This window comes from Delphinus delphis, chromosome 4 (assembly GCF_949987515.2).
Source record: "Delphinus delphis chromosome 4, mDelDel1.2, whole genome shotgun sequence".
NCBI classification, from domain to species: Eukaryota; Metazoa; Chordata; class Mammalia; order Artiodactyla; family Delphinidae; genus Delphinus; species Delphinus delphis.
The window spans coordinates 86,003,098-86,028,058 of record NC_082686.1 but is presented as its reverse complement, the minus strand read 5'-3'; the positions used below and the strand labels follow the sequence as shown (position 1 = coordinate 86,028,058).

At 35.2% G+C, this 24,961-nt stretch overlaps 1 protein-coding gene across 5 annotated transcripts in view; it reads left to right on the top strand.

The window, feature by feature from the left end:
• The window catches only part of FXR1 (FMR1 autosomal homolog 1), a 56,648-nt gene extending 31,969 nt beyond the window's left edge, over positions 1–24,679 (top strand). The window contains exons 9-18 of one of the 5 annotated variants that reach the window (XM_060011072.1): positions 1,142–1,220; positions 4,857–4,966; positions 9,778–9,864; positions 11,042–11,099; positions 11,187–11,249; positions 17,167–17,370; positions 18,780–18,980; positions 19,672–19,752; positions 23,409–23,500; positions 24,248–24,679. In XM_060011072.1, the coding sequence (XP_059867055.1) occupies positions 1,142–1,220; positions 4,857–4,966; positions 9,778–9,864; positions 11,042–11,099; positions 11,187–11,249; positions 17,167–17,370; positions 18,780–18,980; positions 19,672–19,752; positions 23,409–23,500; positions 24,248–24,418 (1,146 nt within the window). In that variant the 3' untranslated portion in view covers positions 24,419–24,679. Of the gene's footprint in view, positions 1–1,141; positions 1,221–4,856; positions 4,967–9,777; positions 9,865–11,041; positions 11,250–17,166; positions 17,371–18,779; positions 18,981–19,671; positions 19,753–23,408; positions 23,501–24,247 lie in introns of all 5 variants that reach the window. The other 4 variants (XM_060011070.1, XM_060011073.1, XM_060011071.1 and 1 more) reach the window with 4 other exon arrangements.
• Positions 24,680–24,961: the final 282 nt, after the last annotated feature.

The following is a 24,961-nucleotide window of genomic DNA, read 5'->3' as shown; positions in this document are numbered from 1 at the left end:
TGACTTTTCATTTGAGTCATATAGTAAATCTTACTAGAGGCCTGATTTTTACTTCTGAAACTGTTAGAAGTGGGCAGTATAACAAAGTAATTTAGATGAAAGGCTTTGGAGCCATACTGCCTGAATTGGAATTTTGTCTCTACCACTTTGAGGGGGCTTGGAGAAAGTTACTCAGCTTCCCTGCGTAATTTTCTGAATTGTAAAATGAGAATATTAATAGTGCTTACCTTACAGTTTATGAGGATTAAATATGGTTTAAAATTTTTTGCTGTGTATAATACAGGGAGCACACAACATACTTGACCTGTGGTTATTAAAGGACAAACATTAGAAGTGGAAGTTAACTGTTACTAGACTATAAATTCCTTTTGGTGAAGACACCCCCGCCCCCATCTTCTGGTCTTTTAAAATCATAACCATTAGCAATTAGGAATTTTAATGATGTTATCAGTAGGTAATTTTTTTTTAAATGCATCTGCAGAAACAACCTTTTAAATCATTTCTTACGTTGAGAATGAAAAAACAATGCAGATAGTACAGACAACATGAACAATTTTTTTTTTTTTTTTTTTGCGGTGTGTGGGCCTCTCACTGTTGTGGCCTCTCCCGTTGCGGAGCACAGGCTCCGGACGCACAGGCCCAGTGGCCATGGCTCACAGGTCCAGCTGCTCCGCGGCATGTGGGATCCTCCCGGACTGGGGCACGAACCCGCGCCCCCTACATCAGCAGGCGGACTCTCAACCACTGCGCCACCAGGGAAGCCCTGAACAATTTTTTTTTTTAACATTCACCTGGAGAATTCAGCATAGGAGTGTGGGCCAGATGTATTTAGGATTGGGTTAAATTTGGCTAATGTAAGTAAGTTAAACTCTCTTAATTTTCTCAGGAGCTTAAAAGGGACCTTAGAGATGTCTAACATATTTTGGTTGTAAAAGACTCTTTCCTAGCTGTTCAGTGATTACTGTGACTTTTTTTGGAAAAATACTTCATGAATTATTTGACTTGAAATGTCACTCTGGTGGTCTGAGCAGAATCTTGTACTAGAGCGTAATAATTCAGTTTTTCTTATTTTATTTTTGTTGTGGATTGTGGGTTTCTTCAAGGTTGAATTTCATGTTTGTTTCCCCTCTCTCCCCACCAGAGTGCTGATGCTGTAAAAAAGGCTAGAGGTTTTTTGGAATTTGTGGAGGATTTTATTCAGGTTCCTAGGAATCTTGTTGGTAAGTACTTCTGCTAAATGTTAAATAAGTTAAATGTTACTTAATTACGTACAGTGACTTAATTGAAAATTAGAGTTTTCTGATATCTTAAAGTTATGTAGAGTATTATTTTTATAACAGTTTGTCATTATAGTTTTTCTTAAGCCTTTTCATCCTTTGGCCTCTTTCTTAATATTTTCATTTGCTTGATGTCTTTATCATTCATATATCCATCAAAATTGTCATAGTACTTTTTGAGAAGGTATTTGTGGTAATTTTTTTCTTCTGTTTAATGTAGAAGAAAAAGTAAGAATGGACTAACAATAGGGTAATAAACTTCTACACAGTAGGCCTCGAGTAAGTAATAGTTGTTGCAAAGGCATAGAATAAAGTTTAAGAAGTCATAGGCAGGAGAGAAGGATGGTGATGATGATATGAGGGGAGGTTTCACTATTAAGTTTTTGACACTTAGTGAAAACTGCTGTGCCCATGGGTTATTAAGTTAAGTGGCGATTTTTGAATTTGAAGGTGCAGTTAAATGAGAATTATAGCTTGGGATTAGTTGTTTAACAGCTTTGTTATTATCCTCTACATCTGTGCTGTCTTTTAAAATGCTGTTTGAGACATATGGGAGAAGCTTTGGTCACATGTTAAATACTTAGTGATTATCCTAAAAGTTTGACATAAATAAAGCATCAACATGATGTAGCAAAATTTACTAGGGGAATGGTTTTTTATGATTTTTTTGGTCATCTATTGAATCTCATTAGTTTTTTGACCTTAAATAGTTAGAGCCCCTTGGGCTCCATTTATATATAGTTACGCCTATAGGAAGATTCTATACATGTTTTACTTGTCAAATTCCGTAAAACATTAGTAGGTGAAAATTAAAAAAAAAAATACTTCCACTATTAAAAAAGATGTTTGTTTTGGCCAGTAAAAAGTAGTGCACTTGGGATAATAGTGTACAACGCAAGAATTTGGATAGTTTCATGGTGTTCAACTATATAAAAATCTTTTCACTTCTGCCCAAACGTTTGGATGGGTATGATATATACTACCAGTTAAGAAAGCTCCACTTAATCTGTTCTTAGAAACCACTGTTCACTGTACACTGAATTGCTGGAGATTATGAGTTGAGAGGTTACAATTAAATGTAAGTCTCAGGAATTGTACATAATTATAATAAATGTTAAGATAACAAAAAGTTACCAAATGTTTATTGTTGCCTAATGAAATTGCCTTTGACAAGAAAGCTGCTTTTGAAAATGATCCCCCTTGTTGTTTATATAATACTCTATTATTGACAGCTATCAGTACTAACATTTTGGTTGCTGCTTTTACAGAACATAATTTAACTTAAGATTTCTTCACTTGTAAAAATGATTTGGAGGTGAGTGTGTCCAAGGGAGTCAGGGTTCTTTCCAGCCCAACAATTCTATAGAAGATAGCCTTGGTCTTGTAGAATTTGTGGTAGTGTTAATTTTAAGTAAAAATTCCTGATACTTCAGAAATAAGGAAATTGGGTGTATTTGTAGCTCTCAGATTTTTCTCTTTATTCATTTATCTGTGCAGTGATGTGAGTACCTGTCATGTCTCTTTTTTTCCTCCACCCTGGCTTGGTTGGCTTTGGTGATTTGGGTTGTTTGTTTACTGTTTAGAAAATAAATATTAGCAACTATTATGCGTTGGTGAAATACTCAGAAGTAAGGACTTCAGTTGGTTGGTGTGTATAATAGTAGTACTACATCTTCCTCCAAAATGTTTTCTGGTTGAAGCAGTGTTTTGAAAAATAGTACCTTCTTAGTCCAAGTGAAAGAGAAAAAAAAGAGGACTGAGACATAAATGGGAATGAGGACTACTTGGTAGGTAAGTTTCAGAGAGGATTTCTGCACATATTCAGGTTCCAAGGGTTCTAGACTTGTTGACCATTCCCACCCTTCCCAAATCGAAAGTATTACATGAACATTGATTTGAAAATTAATTGAAACTTTTCACCTCCTGGAAGCCTTCCTTAATCACTTCTCTACTCTGTCCCTTCAGCATTTATGCTCAGTGCTCAAATTATACTACAGGTCTGCTTCAGTTTGTCAATATGCTTTGGAATTTAAACTGTGGAAATGATCAGTTAAAATACTGAAGGTCTCTGGTGGGACTAAATAAAACTTGCAGGTAGGTCCTTGCCACAGACCCCAGAAGGGTGATGGATATTCACTCACCACTGGTATAGTTCACAAGAAGGAAGGGGTAAAGATTTGGGGGAGGGGGTATGATATATCAATCTGATTTTTGTTTTTTCGAAAAGATATTTGCTTATTTTTAGCAGGGTCAAGGATGGAGTTGCTGCTTGAGCTTCACTGTGTTAACATGAAGGTTGCTTTTATATGCTGCTGCTAGGGCTGCTCAGAGAAGACATACATCATGTGACTTCCCTGTCCTACTCCTTTGTTTTTTCTTTTTACCTGTTAATTGCTGGTGCTTTTAAATTTAGGGTTATTGGGCAAGGAGGTTTGAAAATCCTATAGTAGTGTCTGCTGTATTGACCGGCTTATTGTTGCCATTGTTTCCTTATTTATCTCCTTCCCCCCTTATTTATTCTTTATTGAGAACTGTTCTCTCAAGCATGCAATAGGAGAAACTTACATTTTAACCTCTTTCAACCAAAATGAATTTATTGTGGAAATAGATTGCTGATATAGTATAAAATTTTAATTAATTGAGGATTTGGACTTAACAAATAAGATGTTGCTGTTAACTTAGGATACATCTATTCCATACACTGGTAGTTACTTGAACATTTACTTCTGTTACCAGGTAACACTACCCAGTATTGCTTTGTTACTTTATGGGTGTATGTTAGCTTTATAACAAGTGAGTTCCTAAGGGGAAGAGCATCTTCGTGTCCTCCTTTTAGTTTCTCCTCTAATTATTGGATACTCAATAACTACTATGTGACAGACTTACAAGTTAAGTGTGGAGAAGGTAAATAATTTGAATTTATGTCATTTTACAGTATTTCGTATCTAGGAAGACAGCAAACCATATACATGTTGTATGTAGTTGTACACTTCTGCAGTACTTTAAAAACTTACAGGTGTAAAATGTAATACTTGTTAAATGTCAACATTTTATTTTGGTGAAGAGAATATTCATTTTAAAAGAATCTTGAAGTCACAGGTGTCTTTTGAACAAGTAGGAACTTAAAAGCCAGATTGATGACTTTGTTAGTTGTTTGAATAATAATATATGTAATATGTCATAAATGTAAACAAATTGATGTGATTAATGCCAAAATAAAAGTTTTCTTTTTGCCTTCATTTATATATCCAAGTTTTTGAAATAAATGGATATGACTTGATATTTTAAAAATAATATAGAACATATTAAAAAATACTTAGACATTGAAAATGGCTTACATTGTGAGTGGCACTGTCAATCTCAGTTAACAGTAGTTGCCTTGGGAGTAGTGAAGTGAAGTTTTCATACCAAGGATAAAGTTCCTCAGTGGTCTTTAGGGTGAGTTAATTGAGAGTAAGAAGATGAAGTTTTGCTTGGTTTTTATAATTTGATAGTAAGTCAAATTATTTGGGCTGGTGTTGAAATGATAAGCAGTGTTGGTTTTTAACTTACCATTATATATGTTTTCTCCTATTAAAGGAAAAGTAATTGGGAAGAATGGCAAAGTTATTCAAGAAATAGTAGACAAATCTGGTGTGGTTCGGGTGAGAATTGAAGGAGACAATGAAAATAAACTACCTAGAGAAGATGTAAGTATTTAAAACATAATTTGCTTGTGTCGTGTGTCTCCCTCCTCCCCCCCCCCCCCGCCCCCCATTCTTTTTCTGGTTGACTTACAGTACTATTTTTTATATTTTGAAAATTGTTTTAGGAAAGTTATATCCGGTGAACTGCTTATGCTCTGCAGCAGATTTTTCTTTTTTAAAAAGTTCTGTTCCTTACAATGTTGCTTAACACACTTAGAAAACAAGTCATCTTTCAGTTGTTGGCCTTGGGCTCTTGGTTGGTTTCTCAGTATGTCAGTAAAAAAGCCAGTTTTGGGGGGAGAAATAAAAAAGACTGATAATCCTAACAGTTCTTTTTTTTTGTACTTAGAGTGTAAAGAATTTGATATTCTAAACAAAACAGTCGGCTGTGAAGGAATTCTTGATATGTAACACTTCCTTGACTTTTTTTTTAGAATTTGTAAGCCCTAACCATTTTTTAATTGAAATCTTTAAGCTTTATGTTACTAGTAATTCTGATACCAACTTTCTGAAATTTCTTTTTCAGTCTTTTTCTTACATGTTGATGTCTTGTCCACAGTGCTGTATTTTTCCTTCTCATCCACCACTGTAAGCATCTCTCACCTTTGTGGCTCCAGTGGTCAACTCTGTATAAGTTGCATGTCTGAACATAAGGCAAGGATTTTCCCCCATATTATCTCCCAGAAAGCAGTACATTCACACCTTCCTCAGTTTTGCACGATAACTAGAGAGTTTGTTTGCCTATCGGGCAGAGTAAGTTTTTTTTAAAATAAATAAATAAATAGACAGAGACACACACACACACACACAGAGAAAGTTGTAGATTTTGGCTCAGATAAATAGCCTCACAGCTGGTATTTGATGTTGTAAAGATGCCTATGAAAGATACCATTTTCTTTATTCCTTTTAATTAGTTAGAATGTGGAGGTAAAATACACACTTAAAAACAAATGAGAGAAAAGAAATGTCTTACTATTATACAAATGAGTACTTGTGGATTGATTTCATCCTACACTGCTTCAAAAACTGCTGTGAACCTCAAGTAATTTTAACTTATTCTTAAGCAAACACCATGCACCAAATGGGGGGGAAACCCCATTTTTTATTGAATTTAAGATGAGGATTAAAATTGAGGGTGTCATACTGTTATAATTGGCACTGTCCCCATTTATACTTACTATATAAAATAATGGTGATCCATTTGGCATACAACCACTGCCTAAAATTGATCTGAAGATCAAGGTGTTTACTGGGCAGGGTCATTAATGACTCAATTATTAATTTCTTAGCTTGATACTAATATCTAGTCTTCCCTTAGCTTGACTTATTCCCAGTTGCTTTCTAGTATTTACTATCTTGTTGCAAGCTAATTCTTCTAGGCCCTCCTTCATAAATTAAGAAGTTATTGTACTTTCCTTTGTTTGTAGTTTTGGTCATTGTTACCTCCATTTCTGTGCCAGAGTTAAGAAATTTAAATGCTAAAAGATACCAAGCACATTATGTAAATTATGAAGCAAGTTGGGATGTACAAGATAGGAAAGGGAGGGCACACTGTGCCTTTCTATAAAAGAAACATGCTGCTCACGTTTAATCTGGTTGCTGTGTAGGAATGCATGTATTATGTGTTGCTGTTTCTTCCAATATTTTAAAGAAAAGCTGGAAACCTAAACAGTACACAAAATTTTTCAATTTTCCAAACATTGCATGTGAAAACAAATCTGAAGGTTGATATTGGCTTATTTGGGGCCACCATTTCACAATTTAAGCTGTCTAGGGGCATTCCCTGGCGGTCCGGTGTTTAGGACTCTGCACTTTCACTGCTGTGGGCCTGGGTTCTATCCCTCATTGGGGAACTAAGATCTCGCAAGCTGTGTGTCGTGGCCAAAAAGAAAGAAAGAAAAAAAAGCTGTCTAAATCCCCTGGAGACTCAGTTTATAACTTGTTTACTCTGAAGTCTTCGGTGACTCACCTCTAGCCCAATATGACCTTTCCACCTGTATACCATAGCTTTTATTGTCTATATAATTGTGTATTTAATGATTTTCTTTAAGTCTTTTATTTTGTTTTCTGGTTTATCTTATGTCTCTAAGCCAGGTTATGGAGCTCCTTGAAGTCAAGAAATCAAATCTGAATTCTCATATTCTCCCTTCTTCCCTAGCATAATGAACTGTATAGAGTAGGCACCTGGTAAATATTTAAAGTCAGTTAATTAAGGTTTTTTAAGATTAGATTTGAGTTTTTAATTGTAAAAGAAACACGGTTTATGTAAAGGTTAGAATAGCACAGAAAGGTATGGTGTAAAAAAATAAATTATATTTATGTCCTGTCCATGTCTTTCTCTTTCCATCATGTCTAATAGATTTTAGACTTGTCAGGTTGCCTTTTTGTGTCTTCTGCTCTTAAAAATAATGTTGCAGCAAAGATCCCTTGTGACTGAAGAGTAAATTCCTGGAAGTGCATTTGTTAGATCAAAGGCTATATGGCATTTAAATTTTTAGATCTTGTTAGTTTTCCCACACATTCCTCCACCAGTATAGAAAATGTCTGTATTCCACATATTTGCCAATACTGAGTTTTATCACAGTTTAATTAGTGCCATTCCAGAAGATGTACATATTATCTTTCCATTTGCTTGAAAGACATTTTCTATAAACAGATTGTCCTTTGCATATTTTTTGTCATTTTTTATTACTGAAGTGTGTAAGCTTTTGCATTTTGAGTAAGTTAGTCTCTTTATGTATGTGGCAAATATTTTTGCCTTCTGACTTCTGCAGTTTTGTGTCATGTTTGGCAGGTCATAGATTGTTCAGAAGTGCATTTCTAGTTTTTTCCCTCCAGTTTTTTTTTTTTTTTTTGGTGTAATGTTATCAGGAGCAGGATCAGCGTTATTTTTTTCTGAGTGCTAGTTTATCTCAGTGTCACCTGTTAACTATAAATAATCAGTTTAAAAAATATTTTTAAATCTAGAAATTTCACTGAAATAACTTAGATGTAAACTCATATATTCAGTAATAATCATTTACTCTTTACTCCAGTTTTTTTGTTTTAATGGGTTATAATACCTATTAAAATAGTCGGTAAAATACGTGCAGTTAAGGATGCCTTTTTACTGCTCCTTTTCTTTGGAGGTAACTATTGGTTACTATCTCCAGTTGGGGGTCAAGGCATTCTATTTCTCTTAATCCTTGCAGATCAGCTGTTCGGAAAGACTTTACCGTTTTTATCTACTTGTAAAATTCTATTTATTTTTAATATTGGCTTTAAATGACAATAATACTCTTATGAATTCCCCTAAATTTCCACATCTGGGATGGCATAATTCACATTCTACCTAATATTCCTGTGCTTTTAAAGTTCATATCATTAATGCTGTACAATGAGATTATTACAGGAAGGTTTATTATCTTTTCTGAGATTGTGATTACCTTTAGAACAGGGACTTTATTTATCCTATTCCTTAGCATAGGTTCTGGCAGTTAACACGTGGATGTTGTTTAGAATTAAGTAACTGGATATGAAATTGGCTGGGAGCAAATAGTTTTCTCAGCTGTAGAATTGGGATATTTCTTAAAGTGAATTTTTAATGAACATTAAATAATGAACGTAAATAATATAGTCCCAGAAATACAGTATGTGATTAAAACTTTTTAGATCTCTTTTTTTCCCCTCCCCTGTGTCTTTTATTCACTTTATATCCTCTGTTTTCTGCATGTGAATTTTTGAGGACACTGTCAAGACTTTCTCACTTCCTAATAAGCTTAAGTTAGAGTCCCTTGTTTCATGCCTTCCTAGTTGTAATTACTTCCTTATAGTCACTCGCTTTAAGCTCCATGATAGCTGTGCTCTGTACTGTAGCCTTAGCACCTGCCCTGGTCCATTTCTTCTTTTTGATCTCCCATACTAAAATTCAATTAAATTTTTAAAAAATTATTTTGGGGCTTCCCTGGTGGCGCAGTGGTTGGGAGTCCGCCTGCCGATGCAGGGGACACGGGTTCGTGCCCCGGTCCGGGAAGATCCCACACACTGCGGAGCGGCTGGGCCCCGTGAGCCATGGCAGCTGAGCCTGCGCGTCCGGAGCCTGTGCTCCGCAACGGGAGAGGCCACAACAGTGAGGGGCCCGCGTACCACAAAAAAAAAAAAAAAAAATTATTTTGAAAATAAGTCACATAGTAGTTTCTTACATAGAATAAAAAGTTAAGCCACACTTAATTCCATATTTAGAATCCAAAGTTAAGCCAGTTTGTTTAGATAACTGTTAGGAACTATTCTGTAAAATTAAGAAAATGAGGAAAGACACTGTGATTGGGTGTTTACTTAGGATCTGTTCATTGCTCTTAGCCAGTAGGAAGCTGGAAGTTTACTTCTATAAAGGAAAAAAAAATTATCTTACTCTCCTCCTCACTTTTTTAAACCTTCCTCTTTTGAAATTCAGCTAAGTAAACCAGGTCTGGGTTAATCCTTTCATTTGTTTTAATAACTGGTGACTACTTGCCCATATCAGTAATTTCTTTACATTGTGTAAATATTGAGAGTCTGTAGATGATGCTTCTATTAATGATCACGAAGTACTCCTTCCATTACATACATGTTGAAAGTTTTGCTATCTGAGCACATAATATAGGGATAACCTGGCTAATGGGTTTTATTACGTTTTTAAGGAAAGCACTACTAAAGTGATATATCTAGTCTGAAAATTCATGCCAGTTTGATGGTAAATTTCTTTAAAAGTTGGTTTATATACTTAAAAGATTAGATTGAATTAGAAATTAGAAAACATAAATATTAAATACTGAGGATGTTGTGTTTTCTTACAGGGGATGGTTCCATTTGTATTTGTTGGCACTAAAGAAAGCATTGGAAATGTGCAAGTTCTTTTAGAGTATCATATTGCTTATCTAAAGGTTTGTATAGTGTTCATATCATGTTGCTCCACACGTTTAACTTTATATTTGTAATAAATTTTAAGTCTTTAAATATTTTTGTTAATTCAGCTTCATATTTGCCCTTTCTTTCTGCGTGAGAATATTAAAAGTCCTTTGCTGTAGTAAAATGATTGGCCTCGTGTACATTTTTTCTCTTTCCCTCTGTACTTTTACATTTCTTTCCGTACTGTTTAAGACATGGTCACTCTTGTGTTTGATGCAGATAGGACACAGAACCAGGAATGAAGGTGGGCTTTCTTGGTAACTGATATTCTCTGAATCATGTGTACTACCCCCATAGATATCAGTTGATAATCCTTAACCATTGTTTTTAATATAGTCTGTCTGGGTTGATGAATAAAGAGAAAAGGTTTTAGAAAAGAAATTCCGTATAAGTTGGAATTGTCATTTTCTACTCTTCTTATTCCTGCTGCTTTTTTCTTGTTTATAGTATCTCAACTGCTCTGTCTCTAGTTATGGTTTCCTTTTAGTCACTCATATCGTTGGCTGCTGTGTTAATATTTTGAAAGCACCCCTGATAATGTCATTCCTTTTTTTAAAACTCATCTTTCCAATACTCTGCCTTTTAGCCAAGAGCTTTCTCTAGACACCTTACCTTCACATCCTGTAATGACCTCATTCTCTGAATGACCAAGTCTGCCAGTTCATCTAGGTCACAACTCAAGTGTCATTATTTTGATAGGAAAGTAGGTTATTAATAGTACCTGTCATAAATGGTACCTTACCTCATTTAGCAGAGTTTTTACTCCTGGAAGGCTAGATCTGGTAATTTTATGTAATTATTAGCTGTTTAACTAGGTTATTTCAGCACTTGTCTGTTGAACATCCCCTAGATTATTCTAATGCTTGTGTGTAAACATTCCCTTGAAGGAGAAGAGTCATTGTCTTTTTATTTTGCATACCTGTAGCACTTAGCATGGTTGGCACATGATGCTAAGGCATTTGTAAATGCTTGGTGAATTGAATTAGCAAATGACCTTGTAAGTTGTGTTCACTAGGAATACAGTTATACTTTGCTGAATAACTGCCCAAGATCACAAGCTTCTTTCATTTGTAGGACTGGAATATAGCTCAAGCTCTGGGCTTTAAGAAGACAAACACATGTAAGATTTATCCTTTTTTGTTTTGGTTATAGGAAGTAGAACAGCTAAGAATGGAACGCCTGCAGATTGATGAACAGCTACGACAGATTGGTATGGGTTTCAGACCTTCTTCCACCAGAGGGCCTGAAAAAGAGAAAGGATATGCCACTGATGAAAGTACCGTCTCTTCTGTACAAGGTTCTAGGTCTTATAGTGGAAGAGGCAGAGGTCGTCGGGGCCCTAATTACACCTCCGGTTATGGTAAAAAAAAAATTTTTTTTTTTGGTAGTGGTTTCGGTGGTCCAATACATTTTGCTTATTATTGTTTTTGGGTTGTTTTTAGGATTTATTTTTTATTTCATTTTATTTATTTATTTATTTATATGGCTGCGTTGGGTCTTCATTGCTGTGCGTGGGCTTTTTTCTAGTTGCAGCGAGCGGGGGCTGCTTTTCATTGTGGTGCGCAGGCTTCTCATTGTGGTGGCTTCTCTTGTTGCGGAGCATGGGCTCTAGGCGTGTGGGCTTCAGTAGTTGTGGCGCACGGGCTCAGTACTTGTGGCTTGTGGGCTCTAGAGCGCAGCAGGCTCAGTAGTTTTGGTGCGTGGGATTAGTTGCTCCGTGGCATGTGGGGTCTTCCCAGACCAGGGTTCGTACCCGTGTCCCTGCATTGACAGGCGGATTCTTAACCACTGTGCCACCGGGGAAGTCCTGCTTATTATTGTTTAGTTCATCACTTTATCTTGGCTTTGAGGGCAGGAGATAGTTCTGAGGTACATGTTTTGATAGTGACAGCATGCTTTATATTAATGACAGTAAAAGGTTTATAGTGTTCAAGTAAAAGGTTTGTGTGTAATGAAATGAAACATGTTTTTGTTAAGTTTATAGCTCATGATCATGTTTGTTCTAAATATTTAGAATAAATATATATGCAACTTGTTTTCTCAGGTATTTTCCCTGTACAATTATATATATTTTCCAATAAAAACCTAGTGATGGTGGTGATATTACTAGGATTTATCTTTTGCCTACCCTCTAGGAAAAGTAAAAATGAAAAAATATGCTTATCACTGTGCCATGATTACATATAGCAAATCTGTACTGGTTTTTAAAATATACTATATTGGTTCATTTGGCAGTTTTGAATATTAATATCTCACATCTGGAATTATTTTGTGAAATACAGCATTTCAATAATATGAGAGCTTTAAAAGTTAGAACCTAGTTAACATTTTATAAATGAACATTTTTTAAAATGTGTTTCACTGAGAGGATGGGGCTTAACCTATATAGGAAGGAACCAGTGGATCGTGATTGTCAGCAATTCTCTAATCCTAAATTTCTCAGTTTGTCTTCAACTTTGGAGTTGTTCCATTTTTCTGCATTTGGACTTGGATCTTAGCAGTGACCTGATTTTTTTCTTCCCTTCTCTCTTTCCTTCTCTCTTCTCTTCTCTCTTCTCTACTCCCCTATGCTCATCCTAACTGCTTTGGGAAAAAGTTTCATAAACCTTTTCCAGAATAGAAGGCATTTAGGGAAAACAAATACATGAAAGCTTTACAGTGTGCAGATTCCACTTCCACATTTCGTGTTTAACCAAAGGATCATCTGATGATGCCAGAGTTATATTAGATTTGTACTGTTTTTCATTTGTTGTAGAGTTGGATGGTCAAGTTTCCCTTCCCCTTTTTTCATTATTTTAAGGTTAACCCTGTATTGAAGCCTGAAAAGAAGAATTCTAGTTACTGTGTTCAGTATGTGAAGGACTGAGAATTGAGAACTATTAAAATCCTGAAAGCACATTTAATACAAAAGACAATCAGTAGTTAAATAGAAATTAAGTACATATTGAATGATTTTAGAGGTACAAATTACTAGTACAAATAATCAGATTTGGTTTTTTGGTTGATGAATTCATTGAACAATTTTATAAGCCTCTGGGAAGTCCACTTATTGATGAGAGGTCACTCTTTGGCAAAATGCTTTTGTTGACAGAAATAAATGAGAATGGTGGAGAAATATCATTTGGATTGAAGAAAGCTATGCAGATTGTTCAGTAGATGGCACTCTTACCTCTGAATCTTTGCCAACTAGTAACATTGTATTTCTTGAAATAGCTGTTGAACTTAAAGTAGGCTCCAGAGAAATAAAAATTATTTGAATTTGGTTGTAGATGTTCTTGTTCAGTTAATAGCAGAAGGTTTTTTAGGTGGTGAATATATATATATATATATAAGCTGTATAAGAATTTAACATCTCTGAAGTTATATGTGTTACAATGGATGATGTCTTACAACTTTAATTGGCAGCATTTTCTTTAAATGGCACACAAAATATGACTTAATGTTGGATTTGATAAAATGTGGGGCTTTAGCTGTTAATATTAAGTTCAGCATATGTGTTCATTTAAAAGGATGTGAACAGGGGCTTCCCTGGTGGCGCAGTGGTTAAGAGTCCGCCTGCAGATGCAGGGGACATGGGTTCGTGCCCCGGTTCGGGAAGATCCCACATGCCACGGAGCGGCTAGGCCCATGAGCCATGACCGCTGAGCCTGTGCGTCCGGAGCCTGTGCTCCACAACGGGAGAGGCCACAACAGTGAGAGGCCCGCTTACCGCAAAAAAAAAAAAAATCTATAGTTTAAAAGGATGTGAACCATCTTCATAAGGTGATTTTAGAAGTTTTAGGGGAAAATATGAGTTAAAATTCTGTTAAAAACAGGTCTTTTTATTTGTTGGAGCCATTACAAATTGAACTGGTTTCATGGATCATTTATAAAGCCTCCCCCCACCCTGACTTTTTGGATTCATGAAATTATATTTTACAGAATTGAGATTGGAATGATTGCAATGATTTTAACAGTATTTTTCTGTTGATTATGCAACAAATCATAATTTCAGAGGCTTTTACAATACTATTATCTCATAGTTCTGTAGGTCAGAAATCTGACATGAGTGTCATTGGGCTAAAATCTAAGTGTTGGCATGTCTGTATTTCCTTTTGGAGGCTCTAGGGAAAAATTTGTTCCTTTGACACTTCCAGCTTATAGAGACAATCTCTGTTCCTTGGCTTATTGACCGCTTCCTCCGTCTGATAAAGCCAGTAATTACAGAGAGTCCTTATGCTGCCATCTCTGGTTCTCTGTAGTTGAGAATGGTTCTCTACTTTTTAAAGATCCATGTGATTAATTTGGCCTTACCTGGATGATCTAGGATAATCCTCCCACCTCAATATCCTTAACCTTAATTACATCTGCAGAGTTCCTTATGCCATCTCAGAAATGTTTAATATGAAGGAAGTGGAACACTAGCCAGTTCATTAGCTTTTTTTGTTTTTGACCTTAATAGCTGTCTTTATCTACTGAAATCTATTTATGATTTAGACACCCTCTTTGAGTATCTTGAGTATTAGATTTAGGTTAAACCTAAGAAAATTTGTTTGCTTATGATACTGAGTTAAATACTACACTGTATTTCTAAAGGTAATTTGAAAGGAACTTCTGTTAAAAAATGAGATACTCATCTAACTTCAAATTTTGGTAATGTTTTCAGGCAGGATATATAGCTTTGTAAATAAATCCCAAAGTTCTGATACATTCCAAGGTTTTTTTTGATTGTTTTGTTTTGTTTTTTTAGCTACTCATGAAATGATAAACTACCCTTATTCCACCAGACCATGACATCAGTTAACAAAGTTCTTTTTTGTCATTTGGAAAAATAAGTGTTTTAATTCATTCTCTACTATGAGACTCATTTCTTAACAAAGATTCGAATGTCACTACTAGAAGCGTGCTATATTTTTCTTAAAATGTATGTCTGACGTATCCATTCTTATATAATGACTAGCTATATCTATATTTAATGGCATATGGAGAAAAAAAGATGATAGAAGACTTATCTTTAAAGGAGAAAGGAAGTTGGTAGGCTTGTTTTTAAACTTTACGTTTTAATCCCTGTACTTTAGTATGTAGCATTTTGTGTATCTGAAGAGCTCTTGTGTTTTGCTTTTATCATTAAACGACTATGGAGTTAATATAGTGTATTTCTAGTTTATCTTTCTTATTTGGGAGTTCAGCATAGGAACTTCAAAATCATGCAGCAAATTCACATCTCAAGAGAAAATTGATATGCATGTTGCTGGGCTTCTGGGGGCATTTAGAGATATAAGACAGAGCTCTCCCCTTTATTATATTGTAGACCAAGTGGGAAGTAAATCCACACTGGAGAAAATAGAAAACAACACATGACAGTACTTCATGATAGATACACATTAAGGAAATAAGGGGAGAGGTCTGTTTTTAGTTATATTGGTTGGAAGCTACAGACATTGAACTGGGCCCTTAAGGAGATAGATTTGCATGTATAGGTTTCCCACACTATCAGAAAGTAGAGTTTTCCTGTGAAACCTTTTGTAAGCTGAAATGGCATAAAGTGAAGAAGCAATTACCTTAGGACACATCTTGCTAATAGATGCACAAAATAACGTGAGATAAAGCACAGATGCTCACCGACACAGTTCAAAACTATGTTGGCTTGATGCTGAGTTTAGTTCCTGAGGAAGGAGCTGGGGTGTGCTGCTGTCACTGTTTGGGGTGCTTGCTGCCTCTATAAATGGCTTGCTGCAAAGCAAATGCCGAAGGCTATTTTCTCTTCATGCCTTTTTTTCCTAAAGCAGAAATCCTCTTTGATTTCTTTTGGTTAGCGAAAACAGGTATTTGTGGAGGTCTTTTGTAAAAGCAAAACGGTGTAAAATGGGCTTCCCTGGTGGCGCAGTGGTTAAGAATCCGCCTGCCAATGCAGGGGACATGGGTTTGAGCCCTGGTCCAGAGACATCCCACATGCCGCGGAGCAAAGAAGCCCGTGTGCCACAACTACTGAGCCTGCGCTCTAGAGCTCACGTGCCACAACTGCTGAAGCCCGCGTGCCTAGAGCCTGTGCTCCACAACAGGAGAAGCCACTGTAATGAGAAGTCCACGCACTGCAATGAAGAGTAGCCCCTGCTCGCTGCAACCAGAGAAAGCCCGTGCACAGCAACAAAGACCCAATGCAGCCAGGGAAAAAAAAAAAGGTGTAAAACGAACTTTTGAAAAGCATAGGATACCTCTATGCTAAGAGGAAAGGATGAAAAAATGCCATCCCAGAACTAACAAAGAATAGAAGTGGGAATGAGTATGATAGTGATTGGGTCATATAAATTTGACACATTAATTGTGTTATAATAATAATGATGTAAGCTTTCATAGAATCTTTGCAGTGTTTACATTTTTAAAAGGTCACTATTGAATTTGGCCATTGGGATGTTAGAAAAAGTCCATAAACTTTTAAAGTCATGCTGAAGTTTTGTTTCACTGATAATGGCTTCAACTCCATTGATTGTCAGGTTGAAGCTGTCTTTTCTTAGAGTAACCTAAAATTTGTTCAGTGATTTCAAACGCTGTATTCTTCAAACTTAAGACATTATTGTGCGAAAAACATAATTTTATGTAGAGCTACTAAAAATACACTCCCAGTTCATGAGACCATCAATTATAAGAAATATTCTTATTTCAGAGATGTTAAATGTGAAAAAAAGGTGCTGCCTAGAATCAGTGAAATAATGGTAGAATACAGTATGCAGATAAAGTACTCATTCTTCTAAATATGATTAAATTTGCTTTTAAATATTGGATAGTGGTTATTTCTTATTATATTGGGTTGCCAAACAGTTCGTTTGCTTAGTGAATGCATTGTGCAATAAAATTCTTGGTGAAAATGAAAAATGTGTCTTTTATTTTTACTTAAAACCAAATGAACTGTTTGGCCAACCCAATACTAACAATTTGTTAAAAACCTAAAAATGGGCAAAATTTAAAAAATATTTCCCTATATTAAGTGCATTTTCATATTGTATATGTGTAACGTTTTGTATGTTCTTTGCAAAATTCTATTGGCCATGTTTCTGCGCATCCAAACAGTTCAATTTTTAATCTATCTGACTAGGTAAATACTTTATTACTAGTATACAATATTAACATTCAATTATTTCTTAGTTAATAAATTTCAAATTCATTAACATTTTTATTTCTCTTTCTTTGGAGCAGCCAATCAGTAGGGTTAAACAGTGATTAGCAGGAAATAATGTTGAAAAATTTCACTTTTTTCTTTAATAGAAATATAGTTGGCTTATGTTTTCTTCTTTCCCAAGGTACAAACTCTGAGCTGTCTAACCCATCTGAAACTGAATCTGAGCGTAAAGACGAGCTAAGTGATTGGTCATTGGCGGGAGAAGATGACCGAGAGAGCCGGCATCAGCGTGACAGCAGGAGACGCCCAGGAGGAAGAGGCAGAAGTGTTTCAGGGGGTCGAGGTCGTGGTGGACCACGTGGTGGCAAATCTTCCATCAGTTCTGGTAGTCTTTTATATACTATGTCAGAATCCTTTCTTGGTAAACAGTATAATTTCATATACGTTAATTCATTTACCAGGGCCACTCATTTTTGGAAGTTTCTCTTTTAACTGAGGAAAATAGTAGAATATATATATACACACACATACACATAGCAACATAAGGAAAAGCACTATAGAGTGTTTCTCAGTGAAAGTTTAGCTAGAATATTCAGAATGTTCTTGCTTAGTATAATGGGCTGGGGGGAGAATTGAGAATTGTCAGGGATCCATGGACTAGATCCATAGCATATTATTGTATGGCAACTTTTAATAAAACCACTCTTAATAAATTTTTAAAAAAGGCTGGATCAAATCACACCTTTTACGGGACTTTAAAGTACTCTCTAGTTCTAGTGATATTCTTCAAGTCCCAAAGTTCAGTTTACAGACTTCCAGGGAAATAGTTTTTTATATTTTAGTATATTGTTCACTCTTATCAAGGTTTATAAAATTATAGTATGCTGAATTACAAAGTAAATGTACTTTACCTAGTGTTTATGATTAATGGATAAACTTAGTGTCTTTTGCAAAGATGCTAGCTTGCTAGCTGTTACCAAAGGAAACTTAGAAAGGAAAAATCGTGATTAGGTGAATTTCTTCTATAATTTGATTGATGGAAGCAATAAATGCACATAGGTAAGATGGGTATTTTTTTTTCTTATAAATTATATCTTAAAACCTTTCCTTTCCCACCCTCACCCCACCTTACTCCACCTTCACTCTTTCTTTCTGGAGATGGGAGTACTACTCAACATTCATTTCCACATTTTCCTATAACCAGTTAGAATTTCAAATTTTTTAGTATGCTTTTTTGTGTAGACTTGTTTTGCTTGCTTCAGTTCATAGTAAGAGATTTCTATTATGTCATGGAGTGCAGGTGTTGAGTATTATTTGGAAATAGTTCATTAACATTGGCACAAAGAAGCAGCAACCACATTGAACTCAGTTATGGAGACAAAAAGCTGTTTCGTGGAATTGATTCATTTTAGCTGAATATTTGTTTTCATTTTTATTTCTCTAGCCTCTGGGCAGGATTAGCTAGGAATGTGAATGTAAAAAGTAGCATGTAATAATATACTAGTTCCTAATAACGTTTTCAAAACAAGTCAAAGAGAAATGGTAGAAAGCCAAGTTGTCTGCCCTTCTTCTGTTTTAATATTTCATTGCCATTTAAAGGTTTTTATATTTGTTGTTTTTCAGGTAAAATAGTGATACAGAAAACATTTTATCTGAAGACAGAGAGGGTATATTTTTACCTGGGGAAAATTGAAGTTTCTTATCATTAATTGATATAGTTCAATATAGGTCGGAGTATTCCTAATAACTGCAGCTCTCTTAAACAAATATTTCTTGCCTCTGACATGCATATAGTGCTCAAAGATCCAGACAGCAATCCATACAGCTTACTTGATAATACAGAATCAGATCAGACTGCAGACACTGATGCCAGCGAATCTCATCACAGTACTAACCGTCGTAGGCGGTCTCGTAGACGAAGGACTGATGAAGATGCTGTTCTGATGGATGGGATGACTGAATCTGATACAGCTTCAGTTAATGAAAATGGGCTAGGTATGTAAGCACTTAGGGAAAAGATACATATTATTGTATAATATTGTTAATGTATGAAGCTTTTTTTAAAAAAAAATCCCAAACATATGCAATTCACAAGTTGAATTTTTCCTAGTGTTTACTTCAGACGAGGTAGATGGCTTTGTGTCTGTCTTAAATGTCTAGTTCTCAGATTTGTATAGCCAAATAATTTGAAACTGGGAGGGTTTATTAAAGTGCCCTTCAATACAAATATTCAAACTGCAAGGCACTTAATACTCTTACTGTTCTAAACCAAAATTGGGCTTTCAGTTTGCCTCTTTAAATGTTATAAATGACACTAATGAAGGTGTGTATACTGAGTAGGAATTGATTTCCAGAGGGCTAAAATGTCATTAACTTTGGTAAAAAAAAGGAAAACTTTATTCCTGAATGATGGTAATTAAGTCTTAGAGTTTGTTTAATCAAGAGTTAAAACCCTCTTAATTTCTGGATGATAATTCCATATTTAATGTAGTAGGAATGTTTTAAACTACAAAAGTATTTTTCCTGTGAGTAATGTGTATTGTTTTATTTTTCCTGTTTAATTAAAAGGTTCTTTTCCCTTCTTTAAATCTTTGAAGGAAAGAAGTTTTTTGTTTTTTTATTTTTTTTGCTTTGTTTTTTGCTTTGTTTTTGTCAGAATAGTTCATGGTGAACTTTGCAATTACAGATGATAGTGAAAAAAAACCCCAGCGACGCAATCGTAGCCGCAGGCGTCGTTTCAGGGGTCAGGCAGAAGATAGACAGCCAGGTAACTTGCGTGGACCTGTTGCCAACACCAGGTTACAAGCATGAAAAAAAAATGTCATGTGTCTGCTTTCTAAATATATTATACTTACATGTACACCTGTGCATATACATTCAAGATGTGCATTGCATAAATTGTTTACTCAACTAATACGACTACTACTCTTAAGAAAATGCATTCTTCCTTCACACCGTAAATGTGTAGTAAACCCGTCTAATTGAACTAATGTTGTGTCTCAATTTTTTTACATGGAAATACTGTTGAGAATACCGTTATTTTGTCCACTTGGCAGATTCTGCATTCTTGAGTTGGGGCCTGCCATCCCAGGAACTATGTTGTAGATTGTGATTGAGGTTGATTGGCAAAACTGGGCAGCTTTTGCATGGTGCCTGCTTGCTATAACTGGGTTCAGCACCTCATTTTTGTGGGGTTTCTCATACCCACAGTTTAAAAAAAAAGTATAAATGAAAAAAATACTTGAAAGTGTCTTTTTCCTAGTAAGAGGAATGCATGTTATGTTTTTGTTTATTGTAGTGTGATGCCTTTTCCCTTACACCTACTAACTATTCAAATTAATAGTACTTACTTAGTTTTAGAATGTTAATTTAAGTAGATATAATTTTTAGTAACTTCAAAGAAACTTGTTTGCTGTGTCTATACTATCTTGAACATAATTCCATTTCCTTTGTATGGAGAATCACATGTATATTTACAATGAAGAAACTGTGTGCACCAGAAATAAACCCCTTTTAAACTAATCAATTTTGCATTCTTTCCAAAGCAAATTCTTGTGTTTTCCCCAAATAAAGAATGTAAATTCCAGTATCTTTATTTAGAATTTTAAGTTTAGTGGTTGTGGAGACATTTGAGAAAACTGGTTAAGGGTATTAGTTTCCATTCTTGGGGGAAAAAAAGTTGATGTTTTAAAGATAGTTGTAAATTTAAAAGGAATTAAATATTGTCAAAATAGGTTCCAGGAAATGTTACTGTTTTCTCTTCTTTTCTCTCTCTTTAGTGTTAGAAATATCTTTTAGATGAAGAGATTGTATTTATTTTGTTTTTTGAAGCTGGCATAGCAGTGTGTACACTTTTTGGCTGTACTTTACAAATAAGGAAATTTAAGCTGTTAGTAGGTTGGGCTTGAGATAGAATAAATTACAACATAATTTATTAACTAGGTGGATGGTGGTTCATTACTAAGTCAAAGGACATAAAGGGAATAACGTAAAACCTTTGATAAAGAAGAGGAAGAGATTTCTGCATGGTATTAATTGAAACTTGAGTAATTTAGAGTTTTAAATAATTAAGCAATGATTTGTGTTCTTTACTGCATTTATTCCTATTTTACTCTGTTCTTCGGAAGTACTAATTTCCTCTTTAGAACTCATTGCCTTTCTCAGCGTGCCCCCTGCCCCCCAAACGAACACACACACGCGCGCACACACACACACACACACAATAGGTGGAAAAAGCACATCATTTTCTCCTTTGCCCCTGGAAGGAGTTCTACGAAGGCAGCTTCTATCCAAAGTTAATGTCAACATTCTCTGAAATAAACAAATATTTGCTCAGAATTTCTTGTTGCCCTTAGTATAAATTAAGCAGTGAGTATTCTTTACTAAGAAAAGAATGACAGTATACTGGTGTCCAGTGGATTAACTTTGGAGCCCTTAAATTCTAGAGTCCAAATTATGCTGCACAAATTGCCTCAGTTTTTTTCTAGATATTGTAAATACTTATTAATCTGTTTTGAACTTTTAAGTGGCTTTTATTTTAAAGACTGGCTATAAACAGGTTTTTCTTTGAATTAACTGAGGTTATTTTTAGTTTTACCTCCCTTTGGTAGGGGAGGGGCACTGATAAATTTTTACCTTTCCAGCTAAGTGCCTATTAATTGATAAACTGTATCAAAGTATACTATTCTCTGTACATAGTGGATGAAGAGTTCTAAGAATTGTCACGTGTTCAAATTTAGCAGTATGCATGTCTATGCATCAGGGTTTCCAGGTAGCTGAGTTCTTCCAGGTGTCACTGAGGGCTCAACCATGGAAACAGAATGAATTCATTAAGGTGCTCTCCAAACTAGAATAGGATGCTTTTGCTTCTGTGTATGTAGATATAATGATGAAGTGGATTTGATAGTATCCCTCTCCCCAATTTTGGAAACTATTATTAAATGTATTTATAAATTTATTTACAGTGAATTTAAATGACCATTTATAAAGCTCCAAAATGAGTACATTGAGTTTCTTATAATTTGGAGGGAAAGAGACAGTTTTAGACATGAAACATCTTTATTTAGCGGTGTTTCTAAAGATGTGTATTAGTTCTGAATTAAGTTGTTTCCTTGGGATTTAAAAAGATTCATTTTAATAGTTCTATCTATATCAGAATCCTTTCTTGGTAAACAGTATAATTTTAGAAAGTTCTTGAAAGTTCTAGAAAGTTCTTGGATCTTATAAAGAAAGGTGTTAGCATGTTAATTCATGATTAAGAAAAATGAATTGTAAATACAATCCAGCTTTTTATTATATTAAAATGATTTATTTTCATATAATTTGAACCTGATGGACTAGCTCTTCCTGTACATAGTGACTTTAAATTCTAAATTTACCCGAGTTTTAATTCTTTCGTAATTTACCTGCTTCCATAATTTAAAGTACACCGTATTCCACATAATCAGGGATTTTCCTTCATCAGTTTCTGAGGGAAAGTAAATACTTTGAAAGGAAGAGGGTGATTATTTTGATATTTCTTCAAATCAGTGAATTCTAAGTTGCAGGTCCTTGAAGAGAAAGTTCTGCAGTGTGAGGCCAGTCCAGTGTACTAGCAGACCAGAGGTAGTTTGTTGCAGTTGGGTTGGCAGTAGGGTGTTAGTGTGGGTTAGTCTTTTCGCCTTTGCGTTAGTCTTTTCCCTGTATCCCTACTGCCATTGTAAACACAAACACCTTTTCAGTCAGTCGCTTGAAAGATTGGCAAGATGGGGAAAGGGAGTGGTTACTGAATTAATGGTGGACCTTTTCCCACCGTGATCAATGGCCACATTTTTAGGTTGGTGTTCTGTCATCTTTAGTTTGCTTGCAGTTTTTTTAGATTACTCAGAATGGTTTCTAGTGTGAAATGTGAAAAAGGAACCATAAAATACACTTGGATATCTTACTGTGCTTTTAAAGAAAATGTTAAAAAAAAAAAAACCAGAACAACTAATTTCTGAGTAAATCTTTTACATCTTTGATGAAAATTTCAAATTGAAGCATGCTACACCACGATTTGACCCAGTTTGCCCCATTTTTTCCCCCACTGATAAGTGCAAACACTGGGCTTACAATGCTGCATTCTCTATTCTTGGTTGTGGATTTCTATGTCAGACTTACCCCACAACTGTAGACTAACCAGAAGCAAATGGCTGGACTCTTGTTGAAGAGGACTTTAATCTAGGCTTCCTTGCCTCTCCAGCTTGAAATCTTCTGTAGTCAGCACTAAACCACAGGCACATTTTTCAGGGTTAGTTTTTGGTTGGAGGTGGTACCCAGCTTAAGAAAATTTTGAATTGGGTAACCCACCATTAATTTATTTTAAAAGTAAAATTACTCTTTATCCATAAATAAACTTTAGAAGTACTTTTTCAACACCTGTAATTTTTTTCTCATCTTCAACAGTCACAGTTGCAGATTATATTTCTAGAGCTGAGTCTCAGAGCAGACAAAGAAACCTCCCAAGGGAAACTTTGGCTAAAAACAAGAAAGAAATGGTAAGGAGAATTTAACCTGTAGGTTTTGGTGTTTTTGTTTTTGTTTTCGGTATGGTTTAGTTTTATTTTCACTTCTTAACTTACTTGTATGATCACTTGTTTCCCCAATTAGACCAGTAATATTTTAGTTAAAGACTACTCTTGATTTTGTTTTTGGCCCCAGGTAACTGAAGATATGCATGCTTGAGCCTGAAATACTTTTCATTTAGAACTCTAAATAGCATTCGTAAAATTCAGTCTGCCCAAAGATACTGGGCATAGAGACTGTTGCCTTAATTTGGGGAACAATAGGCTGAATATACCTCTTCTCAGTGGTGGATAAAGACCTTTAAGTTTCAATTCTTTTAAATATTTTAAGGGATTTGATATGTAAATGTGAGTTCCAAAAAAAAGGTGAGTAAGTAGGTGGTTATTTGCGTTACTTAGGGTATTAATGTTTATATCTTTTATATGGTGAGCTTTCCAGTGGTTAAAATGAAATTAGGTGCAAGTTTTCAGTAAACAGGTACAGATTCTTCCTGTGGTTTATGCACCGCTAGATACTAGAGATAAAGAGTTGAAAAGCCCAGAGAGGTGGAGTACATTGGTATTTGTTTTGAATTTTAAGAATGTTTTAATTCTTTGATCCATTGTGGTATGTGAAAACTAAAATTATTTATTAGCTAATTAATGTTTATGTAGCTATTGTCCTCCTCAGCTATAGATTTCATTTATAAAGAAGTTGAAAAAGTTGTCTCCCTTTGGCAGGCAAAAGATGTGATTGAAGAGCATGGTCCTTCAGAAAAGGCAATAAATGGCCCAACTAGTGCTTCTGGCGATGAAATTTCTAAGCTACAGCGTACTCCAGGAGAAGAAAAGATTAATACCTTAAAAGAAGAAAATACTCAAGAAGCAGCAGTCCTGAATGGTGTTTCATAAACTGAAGAAGTTCCTAGTTTACAGTTCTTTTACATTACATTTTACAATAGTGCTTGTACAAGCTTGCCAAAGATAGAATATGGATCGCCAGTCTTTACATCGCACTTTCAGTTCCTCCATTTGGAATTCAGAAAGGGGAGGGATCCTGAAGAAATCATATGTTAAACATACTTTGACACCTACTGTGTTATAAAATATATCATCAGATGTGCCTTGAGAATAGTATATGTAACATTAAAAAAAGTTGCTGGCTATAGGAAATGTTATTTTGTTTTCAAAATATGGCAGAGATGGGGGGAGGTGGGTGGGGGGTGGGATCCCTAAGGGAATATTCTTTATGAAAGCATTAGCTGCTTTTGTTACATTTTTAATAATATGCAACCACTTCTTCACCTGAGGAAAACTAGAGTGAAATGCAGTCTAAGATATTTTGCACTGAATTGTAATTTCTTCATTAGTTTAGTCTGGAAACTGGTCTGTTTTAATGTGTTTTTAAAATGCTGTATGTAGAGGAAAATCTGCAGGCCACTGGAATACATTTGT